Below are 22,766 nucleotides of genomic sequence, written 5' to 3'. Positions count from 1 at the left end.
GACATGAAGGCAAAATGTTGAAGTGTGTGGGTGTCGCGCGTTCGGCCAGCCGGACAATCAAGGTTCCTAAAAAAGGAACCTTGCGGGCAATGTTATGGGTGGACTTGAGGGAGGGGGCGGAGCAAAGCCAAGGCAAGACTGCCTCACTTCTGTGACGTCATGCCCTCTCCTTATATTCTTCCTCCAAGATATTAGCCTACCGACCTCTTGCAAAATATATACTTATGTTCCCTTGCTCTATCACATAGTTACACATTTGTTACTCTGAGTTTATAAATGCAACAGGAAACATATATATATATATATATATATATATATATATATATATATATATATATATATATATATATATATATATATATATATATATATATATATATATATATATAGGTATGAATTTAGTTTTTTTTCAGTTTGAAACCTTTAAAACCAGACAAAGCTGAAATTTCAATATTTTGAAGCTTAGGCATAGAAAAACTGTAGAAATACCATGTGCATGCCGTGTAGGAATTAACCAAATGAGTTGTAACGCAAGTACTAACCTTTTCAATCTGATATATTGACATATCGATTTGTTTCGCCCACTGTTTTGCTTTATTTAGAAATTGTAAAGGAAAACCGAAAGAATCATTTCAATTACATATTTTCCTGCAATGCGATTTTGTCACTTGATTGATAGTTTATTCTTGCAAGTAAACAACAAAGGAGACGGGAGGAGCATGCCATCCCAACCCCCAGGCAGTACAGTGTGATTATACAACCAAGGATACATGTGGAAGTAGCACCAGGAACTGCAGGTAAACTCTACCACACAGGGAACACAAGGATTAACTACAGGGTGAAGAGGTTGAGTACCGTATTCCGTTAAGCTGGTATATATCATTCTCATCTGGTATGCCCCTTGGACTAAACTTGATATTACTTTAACCATTGTATCTTTTTAGTTTCATGGTGCTGCCCACACATGTATTAATAGTTGTATAATCACACTCTGTCCTGCCTGGGGGTTGGGATGGCATGTTCCTCCCTTCTCCCTTGTTGTTTACCTGCAACTATCAATCAATCAGTAGCTGCGTGGTCCCTTCTAGTCCCTCTGGAGTCAAATTTGGCGCCGCTCCCCTGCTGCCCTCTGCTGCCTGTCTGCCGCACACACCACCCAGGGAGGACGACGCAGCTGCCATATTGTGTAGCAGAAACCTCGGCGATCAAGTAAATTAAAATGGGACGGAAGAAGAAGAAGCAGACGAAGCCCTGGTGCTGGTGAGTATGCCTGGACTGCCGCAGCGTCAGGCAGGTGCTGCAGGGCGTGCCTGGCGCCCTGTGCTGCCCATGGACACTGGAGGCTCCAAGAGGTGGACCGATCGATGCTACACAAATTGATTCCCTCCGTCTCTTGCCTCACACATTTCGTCCCGTGTCATTTGCATGCTGCCAGACTCATATCCGTGCCCCTGTAAACTTACAAAGATATTAAGTATTGGCGCGGGGGGCAGGGGCGCCGCTCCCGCCTTGTGACCCAGTGGCCAAGTGTGGCCATGGTGGCCCGGGGGAGGGTACGGGTGGCCTCCGTGCACACAGAGTACGTGCTACGCCGCGGGCCAATGCTGGTGTGGTGGTGTGTGCCTTGGGTCTGCTGAATGTGTAGCTTCGTATGCCTCACACTGCAGCAATGGTGGGGGGCACTTACATAACTATCGTGGGAAAGACAAGGGTCAGGATTCCACTTAGGTCTTTAAACTTGATAGTAAGATGTGATTTGCTATAATTTTGAGAATAGAAATCAAATCAGCACACAGTAAACCCCCTTGGTCACATGTTATGTTAGGATAAGTGCCAAAAGTAATGTAAATACCTAGAATTACACAATGCAAGATTGCAGAGCAAGGCCTTAGTCTTGGTTCAGGAGGTAGTTGTCCCGTTCGGTCCTAACTACAGCTTTTGTAATGGCTTACTCCCTCAGGGCAAACACCCAGAAAATCCAAATGAATACTGCTTTAGTTGAGAGAGCCTGTAGAGGCACAGGCGGGGACATCTACAGGGGTTCACCCTGTCCGGGGCGCACTGCCCAGGCTCTCTAGGAATTCCATTACCCCCTCTATTGGTCTTCTGGTCACTGTGCAGTGTACTCAGACCTATCAAGAATTCTGTCACCCTTTCTACATTCCCCTCTTGCATCCTATTCCACTTGTGTTCCTAATTCCTGTGTTATTATTTCTATCATACTCTGCTTATCCTTATCATACCTAGGACACTCTAGTAGCATATGAGGCGCATCATGCGAAAGTGGTCTAACCCGCCTGACCTTAGTTTTGAATAATTAGCAGTCAAAAGTTAGTTACTGATTACTACCGAATAAAGTTGTGCAGTGTATTACTATTATACATCAAATTAAATGTTTAAGCTAGATCTTTCATGCCATTGAGTTTTTCATTTATTTATTTTTTGTTATGGTCAAATTTTTTTATTTACTCCTTCCTCCCGCACTATTTTTTTTTTTTTTTTTTTAGTTTCATTTTTAAGGAGTCTACGGAATATAAAGTGTTCTGTAAAAAAATTATGTTGCTGTGTCTAATTCCTGATTTTATACATTTTTTAAATCGGCCGACCACAACTTTCGCTCTCGGTCTAAAGTTAGTCCGCACCACGTGTAGGACCAAAACAAGCCACTTTAGACCTTAGTACACCCTGCTGGATGTTTGCTTTTGCCTTTTCCAACATCACTACAAGATAATTGAACCTCAGGACAACAGGTTCCCGCCCGTAACTCCAACCCGCCACTTTTGAGGGTCAGACCCCTTTTGCACGACACGCTTCATATGTTCTATGGTCTCGTCGACCCCCCCTTCACACATACAGCATACTTTGCTTCCCCCATTGGCCCACTTATATGTCCTACTATTCATCTCTAATGATTTGGTCCTGGCCTTGAAGAACACACTCCCTAGGCTACCATCATAGAAAGCTTCACACTTGGGTTTGGCTTTCAGCTTGTACCATTCTAGAGAACTCTTTGCCCACACCCTCTGGCTCCAGTCTACCTTGCCCCTCTCCTGAACTTTGTCATTCATTCTATGCTTCACTTCCTTCTCCTCCCTCCCTAGCATCATCTCAGAGAGTGTGAAGCCCTCCAGCCTACATCTCTTCTCCCAGCATATGCTAGACTTGTTCCACTTCGTCTCCTGTCCCGCCCACTCAGATACCTTTCAAGTCCACCTATTCCCACTCATCTCTCTTAGCCTAACTTTGTACCCTAAAACTGCTTTACCTATTCTTTCCTCAAAGGTGCTCCAGCCTACTTCCCCTTACACTGCATCTACTGTTGCATACCTATTGGCACCCAGAGCCAGCCTCCCTACTCTACTCTGTTCAGTTCTATTGTCATTTGACTGTAACTTGAGCCCTGTGGTTTGGCCCGGGGAACCCCCCATTGTTTACACATCTAGCGATGACCTGCGCATGGCGATGTCTCACTGTTAGTCTGTACGTTATCTATATATGTAATATATATATATATATATATATATATATATATATATATATATATATATATATATATATATACGGTATATATATATATATACCGTGGAGTGGAGGCAAAGGCTCTTCGTCTCATCAGCTCTCCTCCTCATACTGATAGTCTTCTACCTCTTAAATTCCGCCGCAATGTTGCCTCTCTTTCTATCTTCTATCGATATTTCCACGATGACTGCTCTTCTGAACTTGCTAACTGCATGCCTCCCCCTCCGGCCCGCTGCACTGACTTTCTACTCATGCTCATCCCTATACTGTCCAAACCCTTATGTAAGAGTTAACCAGCATCTTCACTCTTTCATCCCTCACGCTTGGTAAACTCTGGAACAATCTTCCTTCATCTGTATTTCCTCCTGCCTACGACTTGAACTCTTTCAAGAGGAGGGTATCAGGACACCTCTCCTCCCGAAACTGACTTATCTTTCGGCCACCTCCTTGGATTCTTTTTAGGAGCAGCGAGTAGCGGGCTTTTTTTATTTTTTTATTAATGTTTACTTTTTTGTGCCCTTGAGCTGTCTCCTTTGCTGTAAAAAAAAAAAATAAAAAAAAAATATATATATATATAGATATATATATATATATATATATATATATATATATATATATACAGGTAACTCGATATACGCGAGTTTGGTTTATGCGTTTTTAAAATAACCTGGGGTCCGAAATCCAAATAAATATTTAATTTACACGTTTTTTCACTTAAACGCGATATTTTATGGAGTGGCCACCAGATGTCTCACGCAACTGGACTCACATGGTGTCACGGCCACACAGCTGAGCTCAGTTCTTCCCGCACGCCACTTGAACAACAATACAGTGCCCACGCTGCCACGCTACTTAACAATAGGGGTGCGCAGGTACCAGTACCGGTACTATCGGTACCAGCTATACGGTACGGTACCGGTACCAGACTGCTCGGTACTGGTACCAATACAAGCCAGTCGCTCATGGTATCCCTCATTTCTTCCTCACACGAGTGAGGCTGAGTGCCTGAGTGGATATCTCGGTGATATGGATATTCTCTCTCTCTCTCTCTCTCTCTCTCTCTCTCTCTCTCTCTCTCTCTCCACTGAATGAAGTGAATATTTATTTTTCGATAGAAACCTACCTCTTGTTTGATTTACGTTGTTTTTGATTTACGCGACCTCTTCAAGGACACAATACTACAGAATTGAGTTACCTATATATATATATATATATATATATATATATATATATATATATATATATATATATATATATATATATATATATATATATATATATATATATGCAGGGAGTGTTGAATGTTAACACTTACGTCGGTGCGTGTGGGATGATCAGACATACTGAGAGAACTGCGGACATCTCTCCTTCAGATTCTGGCAAGGGAGTATTGCCAACTGCAATATTTACAACTATGGTCAAAGGATCAGTCAGGTGATAGGTGAAGCTATGCAAAAATGCCGCTATATTGGGCAAGAACATTCACCAGTTACTGGTCCGTAGATTTGCCACCAAATTTAGTGAAGAACCCACTCAATTGGCAATCCTGTGTTGTGAGAATTAGTGTTGGAACACTTTCATATGCGGGAGATTTGAGTGTGGGTGGAGCTTGCAGCGAGCGTTTAGCACCACCAGCAAATACGCCTAATGCTCGCTGCGAGCGTTTAGTAATGAAAGGCTTAAAGTAATTGACAGCAACCCAAAGAAAGTATGCAAGAAAATTGGTGGGTCCCAACAGGATGGAAAGTGCAATGCTGACTTCTCTGGTAAAAGCTAATGCAGCACTAAGTCATTGTTCTCCCTGCTTGTTAGACTGAGGAGAACGCGAGGAAGGTAATTTTCAACCAGGCGAGTTTTCTCCCTTTGATATACACTTCATACCAAATCCCACCACAAGAAGTGTCACGGGGCCAAGTGTGACACTTCAACTGATGGGTACTGTATATATATATATATATATATATATATATATATATATATTTATATATATATATATATATATATATATATATATATATATATATATATATGGATTTTTAAATTGTATCGTATCACGGATTTTTAACTATATCGCGGGATTTTGCGGTAAAATAAGCATTTTCTAGCCTAAAAAATGAAAACGATATAAATCAATGTAATTAGGAACACACCTAAAAAAGCACTTACTCACCCACCTATTTTTTTTTTTTTTTTTCCGTCGCGGCCTATTGTGCCGTTAGTCTTTTCCCTGGTTCACTCCTCCCCTCTTTCTTCTCCCTCTCCGTCCCTGTATTTTTGCCCTTCCTTCTCATATCTTTCTTCTTTTCCTTTCACCTCCCTCCCAGTTTTTCTCTTTTAATATCTTTCCCTCTCACTCACACCCTTTCTCTCCCCCTCTTTCCTCACTTTTACCTGACTCTCCCTACCTCTCTTTTAATCTCTCCCTCCCACACACCTTTTCTCTCCCCCTCTTTCCTCACCTTTACCTGACCCTCCCTACCTCTCTTTTAATCTCTCTCCCACCCACTCACCCTTTCTCTCTCCTCTTTCCTCACCTTGACCTGACCCTCCCTACCTCTCTCTTTTAATGTCTTTCTCTCCCCCTCTTTCCTCACCTTTACCTGACTCTCCCTACCTCCCTCTTCTTTTCCAGTCCCATTTCCTCCACTCATTTCCATTGTTTCTTCCTTTCTCACACCCTCTTATCTTTAGTCTTATCTCTCACTCTATCACTCTTCTTCCCTTTCTCCTTCCCCATTAGATGATATGAACACACACACACACACACACACAGAAGGGGAAATGGGAAGGGTGTGTGGAGGGAGGGACAGAAGTGAGTCAGGTCATGTCCTAACCCAAGCCCTGACTTGAGTCCCTTCTGTCACTCCTTTCTCATTTCCCCTTCTGTATGTGTGTGTGTGTTTACAACTAGGTAAACACACACACACACACACACAGAAGGTGAAATGGAAAGGGTGTGGGGAGGGAGGGGCAGAAGTGAGAGTCAGGTCATAACCAAAGCCCTTACATGACTCTCCCTCAGGACCTGACATGACTCTCCCCACTGTCCCTCCTTCCCCACACCCTTCTCCTTGTTTTCATCCTCTTTATCTCTCCCTGTTTCCTCCACTACTTTTCCTTGTTCTCCCTTCTTGCATCCTCTATCCGTATTTTTTTTCATGACTCACTTTGTGCCTTTCCTCCATTTCCCCTTCCGTATTTACCTAATTGTGATATTAAAGAAGTGAGCTACACTCATATTGTCCTTTCTTTGAGTATTCTTCCGCTCCGCCCAACTAATTCCTGCGCGAAGTTCGTATTTATGAAGCAAATGTCGAAGGTCGAAACAAGAATTATAGTATGATTATAAAGCCTTAAAATATATATAAACAATAAAAAAATATAAGGTCGGTACTTCGCGGATTTTCGCCTATCGCGGGGGGTTCTGGAACCTAACTCCTGCGATAGACGAGGGATTACTGTATGTATATATATATATATATATATATATATATATATATATATATATATATATATATATATATATATATGAAATAACGCGGGGTCCAAAATCCAAATAAATGTTTAATTTACACATTTTATTCACTTATACGCGATATTTTATGGAATGATCATCAGATGTCTCACGCAACTGGACTCACACAGCGCCGCGGCCACACAGCTGAGCTCAGTTCTTCCCACGCACCACTTGAACAACAATACAGTACCCACGCTGCCACGCTACTCAACAATAGGGGTGGGCAAGTACCGGTACCAGTATCGGTACCTGTACCAATACTAGCCAGTCGCACATGGTGTCCCTCATTTCTTCCTCACACGAGTGCGTCTGAGACTGAGTGCCTGAGTGGATATTCTCTCTCTCCACTGAATGAAGTGAATATTTATTTTTCGATAGAAACCTACCTCTTGTTTGATTTACATTGTTTTTGATTTACGTGACCTCATCAAGGACACAATAATACTCAGTATATATATATATATATATATATATATATATATATATATATATATATATATATATATATATATATATATATATATATATATATATATATATATATATATATATATATATATATATATATATATATATATATATATATATATATATATATATATATATATATATAGTATATATATATATATATATATATATATATATATATATATAATAATAATATGAGTGATTGGTGTTATGAAAGGGGTGGGTTTTGTGGGAAAAACAACGACTCTGTAAACCTTCCATTTCACTTGGCAATGTGGATCATGCAACGTTGCCGCTTGAGGGACCTTGGCAACCACCGCCAGGCTGTACCATTCTCCCTTCCGCCACCACGGAAGACTCATGTAGGTCTCACTCTCGCGTCTTGCGCAGCCAAGCAAAATATACCGTTTATTGTTGATGAGGTTTCAGGTGTGCATCATCGATGCACTTATTCTCAAACATCTTAGTGAGTGAGTGAGTGTCTTAATTGCTTTCACGAATAATATCACAAATATCCATTGGTTCAGTTTTCATGTCTGATATTATAGTAACACAATTGAACATCCAACGATTATTTCCAACACACTGAACATTCATCACACACAATTTATATGAGTACAAACACTAATTAATAGCCATGATCGGTTATGTTACGAATTCTCTCCATTTCAGTCTGGAGAACTACACAACACTGGTCATTTGCTGAGTGGTTGATTTCAGGCTTCTTGTACCTCACACAATTTATGCATTTCTTCTCAGCCATGGAACAATCTTTCGATTTATGATCGCCAGCACATTTGAAACATTATGGGGCTTCTCCATTTCTCTTAGCATTACAGTTGGCCTCAAGATGGCCATATCTTTGACAATGATAGCATATAATTGCATGGTATCTGTCTCTCACTGTGTATATTCCCCATTCTAATTTTAACTTGTCATGATTCTTGTGAATCAGCTCTCACAGTTGGGTTGCACCTCAATATGTAGCTCATTGTACCACCAGCTGCAGGCTTACTAAAAATCAGCTCAATCTTATTCTCAACATCCTCAATTGTGTGTAAGAACTCATTGCGGTCTAAGATGGTCTCCTTTATTTTTTCTTTGGTCTACTCTTTATGCACATTGCATATTTGGTTTGCATTGCATCTTTGGTTTCATCTTTCCAACACTTATTACTAATTTGCTCAACAGACTCCAGTTTTTGAGCAGCCTCATCCCTTGTGTTTTCATTATCAAAGTTCATGACAATTTTACCTCCATTTGTAAATCTTGAATCAGTTATTTGAATACCATTCAATGCCTGGGAGACTTCATCTTTCATGTCTGTTGCCTTCTATTCCTGTGTAGAAGCTTTTACATCTAAGAGATTCTTCTTGACTTTCCTGCCTCTCTTTGCCACCTCGGCCCAACTGGATTCAGCATGCTCAGCACTTTTAAGCGTGTCAGCAACTGATCCCAGCTCCTCATGCACCTTCTCAGCCCTTGATTCAACCTCATCCTTTACCCTTTCAATACGGTGAAGCAAACGTCGGCGTCACAGTATGGAAAGGGTTGAGAGGAAATGTAGGAGGATTAATCTTCTTCTAAACCTCGTAATCCTCTTCCATTTTCTCTTAAGAAGTTTAGAAGAGGGTTAAGAGGAAATGGAAGAGAATTAAGAGGTTTAGAAGAGGATTAATCCTCTTCCATTTCCTCTTAACCCTTTCTATACTGTGACGCTGACGTCTGCGTCACGTATTTAAAAGGTTAACCACAGATATTTCCTTTGATAATTCTTGCTTGAATTCATCCAATTTTTCCGCAATGCTGGTAGCCAGAGATGCTTTATGGAGGCATGGGGTGCATATCCAATTTATTTTAGGTAAATTATCCAGGTTGATCCCAGGCAAATTAGCACACTTCACATGACACCACCTAGTGCACAAACAGCATCCAATCCACTTCTTGCCTGTGAATTTTGCACAAACATAACACAAATCCCCCAGTCCCTTGGCCCTAACAGCCATGTCGACACTTTCTGTGTGGAGCTAGGCGCAACACATCCGCTCAGCACCGCGGTCACTCACTCAATCATTATACATATTTATACAATATTATACATAACGTAAATAAGAGAGAGGGGGGGGGGGGGGTAGCGAGCTCCTTTGAAGAGAATGATGGGGTGATTCAGCAGTAGCGCAGCTCATAGTCCGAGAGCTAGCTACGGGTGATTTTACCCCAACGAGCCCAGAAGATATAATGCTCTAACTTGGTTAAGTTTATCACCGACAATTGAAAAAGGTTTGTCAGCTGCTTCAACTCGGTGGGTGTTATTTGCCAAAATACCCTTTTGAGGTTGATTTTACTTTTCAAACTATACACTTCAAACTTTGTATATAAAACTATGTATTTATTCTTAATAATATGGCGATATAACTCACAGAATATTTAAGGGGATGAAGGGTCAGCTGCCCTTAAAAGACCCTAAAAGTGTTGGATTTTACCCAAAAGCTACACGAATCATATTCACTCAGTATAATGATAAATGCAGTAGATATGAATCTACTAATAACTGACACTATTTCTCGGTGGTAAAGGGGTCAGCTGCCTCCAAATTTAGTCTGATTTTGGCCCTTGGGGTAAAAATGTCTTACCCCAAGAGCTACACGTACCAAAATGCAGTAGCACAGAGTTAATCTGTCCAAATTGATAATGAGACTAAAACTGACAACATTATCAGGTGGTAAAATATAAAAACTGTAACTCATAGTTGTCTTTTTTTACCTCACGGGGTCAAAATGGGCAAAATTTGGAGGTCAGCTGACCACATCTTACCACCTGATAATGTTGTCAGTTTTAGTCTCATTATCAATTTGGACAGATTAACTCTGTGCTACTGCATTTTGGTACGTGTAGCTCTTGGGGTAAGACATTTTTACCCCAAGGGCCAAAATCAGACTAAATTTGGAGGGCAGCTGACCCCCTTTTACCACCGAGAAATAGTGTCAGTTATTAGTAGATTCATATCTACTGCATTTTATCATTATACTGAGTGAATATGATTCGTGTAGCTTTTGGGGTAAAATCCAACACTTTTAGGGTCTTTTTAAGGGCAGCTGACCCCTTCATCCCCCTTAAATATTCTGTGAGTTATATCGCCATATTATTAAGAATAAATACATAGTTTTATATACAAAGTTTGAAGTGTATAGTTTGAAAAGTAAAATCAACCTCAAAAAGGGGTATTTTGGCACCCCCTGGGGGCAACACCCACCCGAGTTGAAGCAGCTGACAAACCTTTTTCAATTGTCGGTGATAAACTTAACCAAGTTAGAGCATTATATCTTCTGGGCTCGTTGGGGTAAAATCACCCGTAGCTAGCTCTCGGACTATCAGGGGAGCTGTGCCTAAAGGCTCAAGTTACATTTACTAGACTATACCTCTAGCTTATCTAGCTCTGACGGTCCACCTCATGCATTCTAGGCCGTACATGAGGCCTAGTACTGCCATGCCCCTCCATATCCCCCAAACTACCTCATACCTGTTGGGTCTACATCTAGCCACACTTCCTAGCCTTCCTACCCAAAGGGTTTGCCCTAGAAATTCTATTCTGGTTGGTCCAATCAGTCCCATTCTCATCGACTATGATCCCTAGTTACTTGTATGAACTTGTACCGGCCTATGCTCATCTCTCCTAGTGCCCAGGTCCTTTCCTTGTCCATAGCCTCAGCATTTATTACAACCACCTGACTCTTCTCACTACTAAATTTCATATCAAAGTCCCTCCCATACTGTGCTACTACATCCAACATTTGTTGCAATTCCTCACTATCCTCACTCATGATCGCAATGTCATCTGCATACAGGAGACATCCTAACCGTTCACTCCTCACCCTTATCCCATAACCCGATGTCCTCAACCTCTCTGTCAGCTCCTCTGTGTACAGCCCAAACAGCACACGCCCTTGCTAACCCCTCTATGGCTGTTGATCCACTCTGTCTCTATATCCCCTAGGTTATATACTGCCCATGTGTTTTCATACATACTATCTATTATTCCTACTACCCTCTCACTCACTCCTATCCTAGTCAACAATCATCGACTTAACAAACCCCTGTTTACCCTATCATACACTTTTTCTATGTCGAGGAAAGCAAGGTATTCCTTCATCCCCCGTTCCTTTCATTCTTTCAGTCACTGTGTTAACTACAAACATGTTGTCCTCCCCCCTTCTGTCTGTACAAAAACCATTCTGTTCCTTCCCACTGACTATGCATACTGCCATATCAAGCTGTTTTATTCCTTGCAAAACCCAATGTAAACCCAGCTTATAGTGGTTTTTATATAGTTTTACGCCCGTTGTATTGCTGAGTTTGACACGGGTAAATATCTATCAGCCATACCATACATCTCCCCTAAAACCTTCCTCCTCCTCTTCCCTTAAACAGTGTCCCCTTTCTGTTTGACCCTGATGCACCTCTCTCACATGAACTGGCTGATCTGAAGCCTTATGTCCAAGTTTTGAGAAGCAAGTGTACATCATTGATAGATGGATAGTTAGATAAGTTGAATCTAATTACTCATTTCTTACCAGCATGTATGTCTTCCTTTCAGGTATTGCAACCGTGAGTTTGATGATGAGAAGATCTTAATACAGCACCAAAAGGCAAAACACTTCAAATGTCACATATGTCACAAGAAGCTTTACACTGGCCCAGGCTTATCCATCCATTGCATGCAGGTGAGTGGATAGCACCCGTCAGTCTGGAAGTCACTATGAAACTTCACTAAGGCTATGTGTTGATGTTCTCATATTTTCTATTAAGCGTCTGGACAGCAGTGATGTTGATTTCATTTGAGATTGTTTATTGTGCTTTAACTTGTTTTTAGCAGAGTCCATTTTAACTCTCCATCCCTAACTACAGTTAATATGGTAAAGTTTTAATTTATTTATTTATCTTTTATTATTATCTGCTCTGTGATGCCTCTTGAGATGTGTCAGATGATAAATAATTGAATGATAATCCCCTCCACTGTTTGATTTTGAAGGGAATTTATTTTGGAATTATAATATTGTCCCTCCTGTGCTTTCCTAGTGGCTTACTTGAGAGTAAGAAATGTTATATGGAGGAATAAGGTGCACTTTGTAAGGTATTGCGCTTTCATATAGTAGGAAGCTCATCAATGTATGAAGTTTCAATCTTGCAATGATCATCCCAGTCAGCAGTGTTTGAATGTGTGTCTTCCTCTACAGGTACACAAGGAAACCATAGACAAAGTGCCCAATGCCCTGCCCAATCGTAACAACATTGAAATAGAAATTTATGGGATGGAGGGCATCCCTGAGGAGGACCTCAAGGAACATGAGCGGCAGCGTGCTGGCAGGATGGGCAGTAGCAACAGGCGGCAGGAAGAAGAGGACGATGAAGACTCACAGTCAAGTCTGCCAGGCCAGTCCAATCCTCCCCCCCCAGCAGTGCCTTCCCAGGGTCCTCCAGGACCCATGGGACCAATGATGGGGCCAAATGGCCCAATGATGCCAATGATGGGGCCTATGGGGCCTATGGGTCCTATGCCTCCTTACATGGGTGGACATGGAATGATGGCTGGCCACATGGGCCACTTAGGTCCCATGCCCCCACCAGGAGCTCCCCCAGGAACCACACCTCCCAACACTCAGCCACCCAACAAACCACTCTTCCCTTCAGCTGTCCAGGTAAGGTGGAGGCCTCCAGTCCTTCATGACATGTGTGAGATGTACTCATTATTGTGGTCAAGTTTGATTGCAGGCCACCAGACCTCATTTTTGTACTCTCACCTTTTCCCTATCTACTATGCCTTGAAAACCAATCACTTGATAAAATATGAATGCATTACAAAGTAGAAAATAATTAAATTTATTGTAAAATGAATTCAGGGGAGAGTTTGATGAACCTGTAAAATATTAATCATGGGGGTTTTGCTACTTCAGTTAACTGGCCTTCTATTAATGGTTAAAAGAGTACTAAATTGAATCTATCTTCAAGCAGCAAACAACGGCTGGCAACTCTCAGATTGGCCCCATTAAGCCAGCGTTCCCAGCATACAGTCAAGCCAATGGCCAGTCTACCCCCAACGCTCAGCCCTCCAATACTCCCAGCGGACCACCTGACAAAGGAGAGACCAAAAAGCCAGCTCTCATAACCACAGTGTCTGCAAATTCTCGTATCATACATCCAGAGGAGGATATTTCTCTGGTATGTATTGAACTCCCAACTCCACCAACCTTCCTCTTGGTGATGCTTAGTTTTAAATAGCTGATTAAGTAGTATTTGACTGCTTAGGGGATTAGAGTGTGTGCGTGCGTGTGTGCGTGCGTCTCATTCACTTTCTTGCTGTGTACTAACTTTCAAATCAGGGAAGAAAGTCGTATCATGATGGTTCATTGCATAACATCTGGCTACATCCGTTCATTGTTGACTTTCTTACCTGAATCTATGCTGCCTTTGCTGCACGTTATAGTTGGTTGATGATACTCACTAATGCCTCAATTCATCTGTAACACTTGGTGGAGAATGAGGGTTAGCAACTTACCATTCTTGCCCAACAAAGGTGGACTTGTTCTCGAGGCTGATGCACCAAGCTGTTCCCTAAGGGTCAGGTTTAATCAGTCATGTGTTGCAATATTTCATTTTTGTAGCTACTCTGATGAACTCATTATTCTTTACCATTTGCAAGACAGTTTTTCATATTTTATTGTATTACTTGAAGTTTTTAGTTTTTTATTTAGGAAAAGCTGTTCAGAAAGCAAACATTCTTCTCAGTGTTTTAGGAATTCAGGCAAGTGAGAGTTGTTTGGTGTTACTGTTGCAGTGGAATTGACTTCTGTAAATATTATCTTCTCGATGGATGCGATATTTATTCTGGGATTATTTTTCTTTGTGGGGAAGAACAAGAAGCCCTCAACCTATATGAATGAATAAGGAGTATAATTTAATCTCCCAACACTGCAGTTTATATATATGCCAGAAAGCATTTGCTCTCAAGTTATCAGTAAGTCATTACCACTTTGCTGCCAGAGTACTACATTCCTTGGAAGCTTGAAAGCTGTGGTGACATCTGAGTATTGGAAATTCCATCCCTCAGTTCAATTCACATCTATTAGTTAACTGTTTTCACAGCCGAACAAAGTCTTTAATTCTAAAATTCCTTTGTCATATTAATAATTGATGTTTCTTGTACTTTGAACATTTGAAATTTAAAATGTTAATGAATTCATGTATAGAAAAACTTGTGAAGTTCAAGGTTTTATAAAGCAAAGTTTCAAGTGGCATGTAATGTGTAACCAGTCAGTTTGTTTCTGCTCATGTCACCTAATGCGTCAAGAAGCATGATGAGGAGCACTGTGCTTATGGATTCAGTTAATAAATCTACGTGGCATTACAGTTGAAGGAAAATAGTGAATATATATGATTATTTGATAGACATATTATGATTAGACCCTAAAAAGGGGTGAATAGTATTCAAGAAGCACTCATTAAGCTTAATATGTTGGGAGGGCAGATAATATGATGGGATGGGGTACATGCAGCTCTGGAAATCTGGAGAGTAATACAATCTCATGAAAGCATCTTTGGAGACTGTGTCAAAAGGCATTGGATTACTTTTAAAGCACGTGAGGATTGGAACAAAATAATAGTAGTTACACTGTGTAAGTCAAGATATAGAAATAATTTTGAACTATTGGGAGAATATAGTGTAGCTAAAGTGAATGAGAAATTCATCATGTATTGTAGAAGACAGCATATTGCATAGTGATAAACAAGAGTGGAGGTAGGAATTGCAAGAAAGAGGTTTCATATTTTAATGAATTTCTGTCGAAAGTATTCATTAAAGAGTACAGGTTATATTTTGGCATTCACAAATCTAGAAAAATAAATAAATACAGAAATTAATTAATTAATTTAATGAAGTTGATAAGAAAGGTATGTGGGTATGCATAGAATGAGAGGACCAGAATCTAAGGGAAGGAGAACATCTCAAGGTCGGAAAAAAAAAGAAAAAAGCTACAAGCCTGCAGTGGTGCTGCACCTGCAAGCAGAGAATATCAAAAGTAGCCAAAAGAGAGGGCCAGATTTTAATGGTCCACTTTTGAAGTGTTCAGGTTGGCAATAGTAATTGCTTTACCACCATGTGATGCTAGAACAAAAGAGGACTCGGACAGGGTAATGCTGAATAGAGTAACAGAGGACATACCAAGAGTGAACACAGTGGTTTATTATGGGATACATGAATGGAAATTATGAAGGGTCCTGAGGACAACTGTAGGGCATCTCATAAATGAGTGGGAGTAGGTCAAGGTTGAAAGAGCTCTTCCAGAATACAAGTTTTTGCATTAATAAGTTTTAGAACTAATAGACTATTGCCCGTCTGCAAAATGTATGTGAATGCTCTCTGCCTGGCAGAAAGTTTTTTCCTTTTCAATTTTCTCCTTTCCCATAAAATAAACAAATATATCAAATAGCATGTATAAATCTACATTGGTGTGAGGTAAATATGCAATAGCAGCAAACACCTAAAAAGATTTGATGCCAGATTACAAGCTGTTTAAATACAAAGATTTTGAAAATTCACTTGTCGCTGCCACTCCTGCTACTTGCTGGTTGGTTCCTGTGTTATGATGTCACGTCTGGGGGCAGGGCCAAGGCTGCTCAAACTTGCATTCGTATCTACCATTATTTTTTTGCATTCCTCAAGAATATCTTTTCGTATTGCATATATCTGATTTATTGTTTCATGTACGTTTATATATATGAATAGTAAAGTCCATGTAGCAATGCTCTCAGACTTCTTGAGCTACTTGCCAATATTGGACTACATGAATCAAACTGCAGGTGATCAGTTTAGTCTCCTGGCAATGTTGATTTTGGAATGAAGAACATGCACATATCATTTGTACTGCAGCGTAAATATACGTACTAGTTTGCTTAATAGTATTCAGTTTTAAAAATACATATATTTATTATCTTTTTTTTTTTTTTAGTTGAAGCATGGTGCCCATACTATTCATATATATAAAGGCATAGAAACAATAAATCAGACATATGCAATGCAAAAATATATTCTTCCGGAAGGCGAAAAAATAATGGTTGATTCGAATGCGAGTCGGAGCAGCCTTGGCACCGCCCACAGGCGTTACGTCATAATGCAGGGACCAATCAGCGAGCAGCGGGAGCGGCGGCGACAAGTGACTTTTCAAAATTTTTGTATTACAACAGCTTGTAATCCACCATCATATCTTTTTGGGTCTTTGCTGCTATTGTATATTTCCCTCACACCAATGTAGATTTATACATGCTATTTTGATGTGTTTGTTTATTTTCTGGAACGGAGAAAATTGAGGAAAAGAACTTTCAGGCAGAGAGCATTCACATTCATTTTGTGAATGGGCAGTAGTACGGTCCCCTTGAAGAAGTGATCAAGCCACATGAGTACATTGCTCATGTGAAAGTTTGCAACGTAGGATGAAGGGTCAGGATTGGTCATGGGCTACAATGAATCAATGACATTGCCCTCAGTTACCATGACCTAAGGTGTTCTGGAAGGCACAAGACATTGACTCATAGCCCTGTAGTGGCTGTAGGCTGTCATTTTCTCACATGAGTTTCCAGAGTTGATTGTTGACTGTGGGTAAAAGGTAATTTTTGTAAATATCTACATACGTGTGTTTACTAACTGCATGCCGCACTGCCCTTGGCGTGGTAGGATAAGTAACAGCAAGCTGGTGGTTCTCTTGCTAACAACAATTGCTTATATATATGTTTTATCTATGAGTAGAATTTTGGGCCTTCTTTTCCTCCTGTCAGTTAACACATTTGGCTCATGAAATGTTCATGTTGGTGGTGCATGGCAAGGCATCAGTAATGCCAGAGTTATTGTGGTAAATACAACTGCCCTGTGTGTGTACAGTAAATACTAGTTATGTGTATAACATATACACAACTTTATGTTAGTAATTTGACAGCTCAAAGTATTTAAAGACTAATGTTAAATACAGTTTCTTACAATTGAATTGTTTTAAAGTTGTACTTTACTCAATAATGTGGCTTAATTTAATGAGGGGGAGACATAGGGTATGTTTGCTCCTGGTTATGTCTCCCTCTCCTGTCTCTCTCCTTGGAATTAACAGGTGATTTGGGCTTTCAGCTGCCCGCATACTGTCCACCCTCTCCAGCCAACACAGCCAAGGGTCAAAGAGTTATAGGGAATAATGTGATGCTTTGTCTCCAAGAGTATTTTAGAGCAACATGTTTGGATATCATGTCAGGTGCAGTTTTATTCCATAGGGTTTAGGCTACTTTTTGAGGCTTCCCATGCAGTGGTGGTGGCTTTGTCTGACATAGGAAATTTCAGTAATTGCATGTAAAACTGCAAGTGAATGCAAGCGGAGATATATAAGTAGATGAATTTAAGAACTGTATTCAGGAAAGTTGGGCATAATTTAACATTTTTTCTAGAGCTCTTAGTGTGGAAGGGGTTGGTGTTGTTTCAGTGGAGTATCTGTTCTGACTATTTAGTTCCTCTCTTTATTCTGATGTTTACTACTGTGGAGCAAATTAATTCTTCCCCTGAGACATGTGGATCAATCCTGTAGAACCACAATTCCTCCACCTTATCTATCCCCCAAGCTGCAATTAGGGCTTGATATTCCACTTTTCTTCAAGGTCACTATTGGTCTTTGGTATTTCAAGGGGTTGATCATACACCAGAAAACATAGACTTCACTCATATATCAAATGCATACTGTGCTGTGCAACATCAGGTGAAAAACATTGCTGCTCACATACGAGTGAACATGTGGAAAATTTTTAAGTTCCTTCAAGGCAAATTTTGAGTTTTTATATTTCAAGACCAGTGCCACCCTCAGGACACTCATTGCCGTGGTAAACTTCAACTCGGTAGCAGCGGGGATCATGTTTCTTAATGGTCCTTCCAAGCGAGAAAAATGAGAAAAAATCACCCCTCACACAAACCATTTCATAATATATATCAAAGCATTTGTGATCAGTTTATGCATCATCTATTTTGGGGGGGTTATATCATGACAAATTTGGCCTGTCGCTGCTACACGGTAAAGCCACAAATTTGACCCGTTGCTGCTACCGGGTTAAGTTCATTCAAGGCAAATTTTGAGTTTTTATATTTCAAGACCAGTGCGACCCACAGGACACTCATTGCCGTGGTCAACTTTAATGCTGCTGCAGACTGGCACTGATAGAGTTCCTTGAATTATGTATAGATTCCCGTGGCTCTGGTATCAGAAACACTAACAGTCTCCTGAACTTTGCAAGATCCAGCAGGTTGAGAGCTTCAGATTCTTAGTAATAGAGACCAGAGCTGGACTGTTGGACTTGGTATAGGAGTGCTGGAGGGGTAGCTAAGGATATTAATCATATCCTTGTAAGGACTCATTGAAGGATCTCAGAACTGCACCCATTTTATTTATTATTATTTTTTTATTTGTTTATTTATTTATTTATTTATTTATTTATTTATTTTTTTTTTTTTTTTTTTTCATGTGTGCAGAGTTATTTGTAACTAATCTTCGGCTTGTGGCAGCACTTAAGCTTCATGTTATGTCAAGAAGAAGCTCAAGGGACCGAAAGACTTGACATATGCTCATGAGTATGCAGTGACAGTCTCAAATTAGTTCAATATGCTCAGCACCTTTGAAGACCCTATATAACTGAGATGCCTTAGAATGTGAAGCTCATCTGCAATAGAGTGCATTAACGAGCGCCCAAAATTAAGTAGTGGTTTTGTCTTGGAGAAGAAACTTGAAAATATTGAGAATTTATGCAGCCTGGCTTGCTGGGAATCTAGACCAATACAGGACTTTGTCATGTAAGACTAAAGCTCTTCTGCTAAGGAGAGATAAAGAGTCAGAGGTTTTGCTGAGGATATCAAGGGTCACAACACAAATCCCCTCTGACCTACTGAGCCTTGAAGAAGCACTGTGCTGAGTATCCCTCAGCACTCTGCAAACAGCAGATGGCTGTTTTGTATCAGACATAAATGGGTAGAGGGTTCACCGGAGTGAGTACTTTGAGTAGTTCTACATGTTGGACTCTCCCAGTGGATAAAGGATCTGAATCTTAAGTCCTTCGCAGCGAAGGATCTATATATAGATGGTTTGAAGGTGTGACTATTTAGCGATACATCTATATATAGATATTTGTTCACAAGTGACCATGCTGGTTTGTAGGAAGATTTATATATAGACACTTTCATCTTACTCACATAATCATTTATTTAGTTTGGTATTTGGCATCTTAGGCTTGCTCCTATAGCTGAGAACCACTCAAATTTGTCAGTGTGTGTGTGTATATATATATATATATATATATATATATATATATATATATATATATATATATATATATATATATATATATATATATATATATATATATATATATATATATATATATATATATATATATATATATATATATATATATATATATATATATATATATATATATATATATATATATATATATATATATATATATATATATATATATATATATATATATATATATATATATACAGTAAGCCCCCGGGTATCTGTGTTTATATAGCCACAGGGGCACCTGGATATGGTGTAGGTTAAGTCTAAGGACCGAAAACCCAACTTTCGCCTACCACATTTAATATACAGTAGAGCCCCATTTAGTGTAGAATTAGGTGGATGAACGCTGTCGCTAACTGAATTCACGCTAATTGAATAAAGTAACCAACATGAAAAAAATTATTTGGTGTACACATGGGTCTGACTTTTGGGTTTGATAATTACTCAAAATAATCACTCACATTTGAAAAAAAAAAACTACGATTGGCTGAGCTCTGAAAACACGCTTGTGATTTGCTGGGAGTCCGATGACGTCATCACCGGTGCTCACCCGGTCAGCGGGCTCGCTGCCTTAAGGGAGCATCACACTGGCTGTTTTCTTTTAACCGTTGTGGCTACTGGCAACGCCCATGCGCCCATCCGGGAGCGAGTTGTCGGTTCACCGTAACCTGGTGTCACACTGAGCCCTTTTCTTCCCACTGCGTTGGCAGCAGCTTGGACAACCGGCAAATCCAAATTTTCCGGGTGTGCGTCACACACGGCCATGGTCAGTTGCCCATATCCACATCCATAACGTAAACAAAGCACTTGCCCTGCATCAACATGGCGTCGTCTGCTAAAATAAGGGCTCACGCGGCTTGTACCGCTCATCATGGCGGCTTGTGCCGCGCATCATGGCGGTTTGGCGCAATTTTCAAAATTCGGTTGTGGTGGCTGCTCGCACTAACTGAGGCTTTCGCGCTAATTAAATTTTTTCTTGGTAGATGGTGGCTCGCGCTAATTGCGGTTCGTGCTAATTGATCTCGCGCTAAGTGGGGCTATACTGTATCATCGGCACAAACGAAGCTACTTAAGATCACGCCCGTAAGCCCACGATAGCCTTCCACCCCAGCGCATACGTATATATATGTAACGAGTGCAGGAACGATATGTTATATCCGTAAAAAAGAAAAATATGTTATGGGTTAGACTACATTTCAGCCTCTGCTCCGTTACCCTGCCCTGCTCACCCTGAGAATATATATCCTTATTATCTCACAAATGGAGCTACTTAAACTCTCGTCCGTACGCCCACGTCAGCCCTTTACGCCTGCGCACACGTGGATATATGAAACGAGTGCAGGAAGGATGTATTATAGCCGTAAAAACGAAAAAATGTTACGGGTTACGTCAAACTGCCCGCCTTGCCCCACCGCCCAGAGAATGTTTTACCTTGTTTTCTGCAATATTACATTATATACACTAATGCCAGTGTATGCAAGCCTTTCCCCATCCACAGTGAATACATGGGCGTTGTGGCGTCTCTTGCAAACAATAATTAGCGACAACCTAAGAAAAATTGTCGGGCGCTATGGGCTCTGGTCAGCATCTGCCATGGCCCCAAGGACACGGGTGTTTTGTTAAGATTCGCTCCTTACAGGTAATTAACGCTTGTACACCCTGCTGACATATATATATATATATATATATATATATATATATATATATATATATATATATATATATATATTTATATATATATATATATATATATATAATAAATGCTTAATTTACAAGTTTTTTTCCACTTATACGCAATATTTTAAGGAGTGGCCACCAGATGTCTCACGCAACTGGACTCACACGGCGCTGCGGCTGCACAGCTGAGCTCAATTCTTCCCGTGTGCCACTAGAACACCAGTACAATACCCAAGCTGCCACGCTACTCAACAATAGGGGTGGGCAGGTACCGGTACCAGTACTAATGGTACCAGCTATACAGTACGGTACTGGTACCAGACTGCTGGGTACCGGTGTCCCTCATTTCTTCCTCACATGAGTGAGGCTGAGATTGAGTGCCTGAGTGGATATCTTGGTGATATGGATATTCTCTCTCTCTCTCTCTCTCTCTCTCTCTCTCTCTCTCTCTCTCTCTCTCTCTCTCTCTCTCTCTCCACTGAATGAAGTGAATATTTATTTTTCGATAGAAACCTACCTCTTGTTTAATTTACATTGTTTTTGATTTATGCGACCTCTTCAAGGACACAATACTCATGTAAATCGAAAGTTATTAGCCTGCGGTATTGTGTGTGTGTGTGTATATATATATATATATATATATATATATATATATATATATATATATATATATATATATATATATATATATATATATATATATATATATACACACAACAACCTATGGTAAGCGCTTAAAACATCACACACACAGGCAAAGCAATGCCTGGAGAAGGTATGACACCTTGCAGAAAAAGCAATTAACTGTGCCATGGTGAACATAAAATGGCGTACAGGCGCTTTGTTTTGTTAGGTGCATGATTTTCAGGTAAAGAGAATCTCTTTACCTTGGTGGTGCAATCGCCAGCCAGCAGAGCTTAGAGGCATTCATGGAACTTTAGTGACTTTTGGCAGATATGGTGCACCGGATAACTGGCATTTACTATATATATATATATATATATATATATATATATATATATATATATATATATATATATATATATATATATATATATATATATATATATAGGAAGCTATATATAATGGCACAGAGAGGTGAAATTCAATGGAAGCACTTATATATATATATATATATTTGCTGATATATATAGGCTATATATATATATAGCGAGCAGTCCGGATTGGGAATCTGACCTGGCTGGATCATA

At 40.1% G+C, this 22,766-nt stretch overlaps 1 protein-coding gene across 1 annotated transcript; it reads left to right on the top strand.

Moving 5' to 3' along the window:
* The first annotated feature begins 1,092 nt into the window (after positions 1–1,092).
* On the top strand, positions 1,093–13,795 carry LOC126986740 (BUB3-interacting and GLEBS motif-containing protein ZNF207-like). Its single transcript, XM_050843116.1, has 4 exons — positions 1,093–1,260; positions 12,099–12,225; positions 12,739–13,200; positions 13,511–13,795. The coding sequence occupies exons 1-4, from the start codon at positions 1,220–1,222 to the stop codon at positions 13,778–13,780; spliced, it is 900 nt and encodes a 299-aa protein (XP_050699073.1). The 5' UTR covers positions 1,093–1,219; the 3' UTR covers positions 13,781–13,795.
* The last annotated feature ends 8,971 nt before the right edge of the window (positions 13,796–22,766 follow it).

Source organism: Eriocheir sinensis, chromosome 62 (assembly GCF_024679095.1).
Source record: "Eriocheir sinensis breed Jianghai 21 chromosome 62, ASM2467909v1, whole genome shotgun sequence".
NCBI lineage: Eukaryota > Metazoa > Arthropoda > Malacostraca > Decapoda > Varunidae > Eriocheir > Eriocheir sinensis.
The sequence above is the reverse complement of the archived record's forward strand: the minus strand, read 5'-3'. Positions and strand labels throughout refer to the sequence as shown.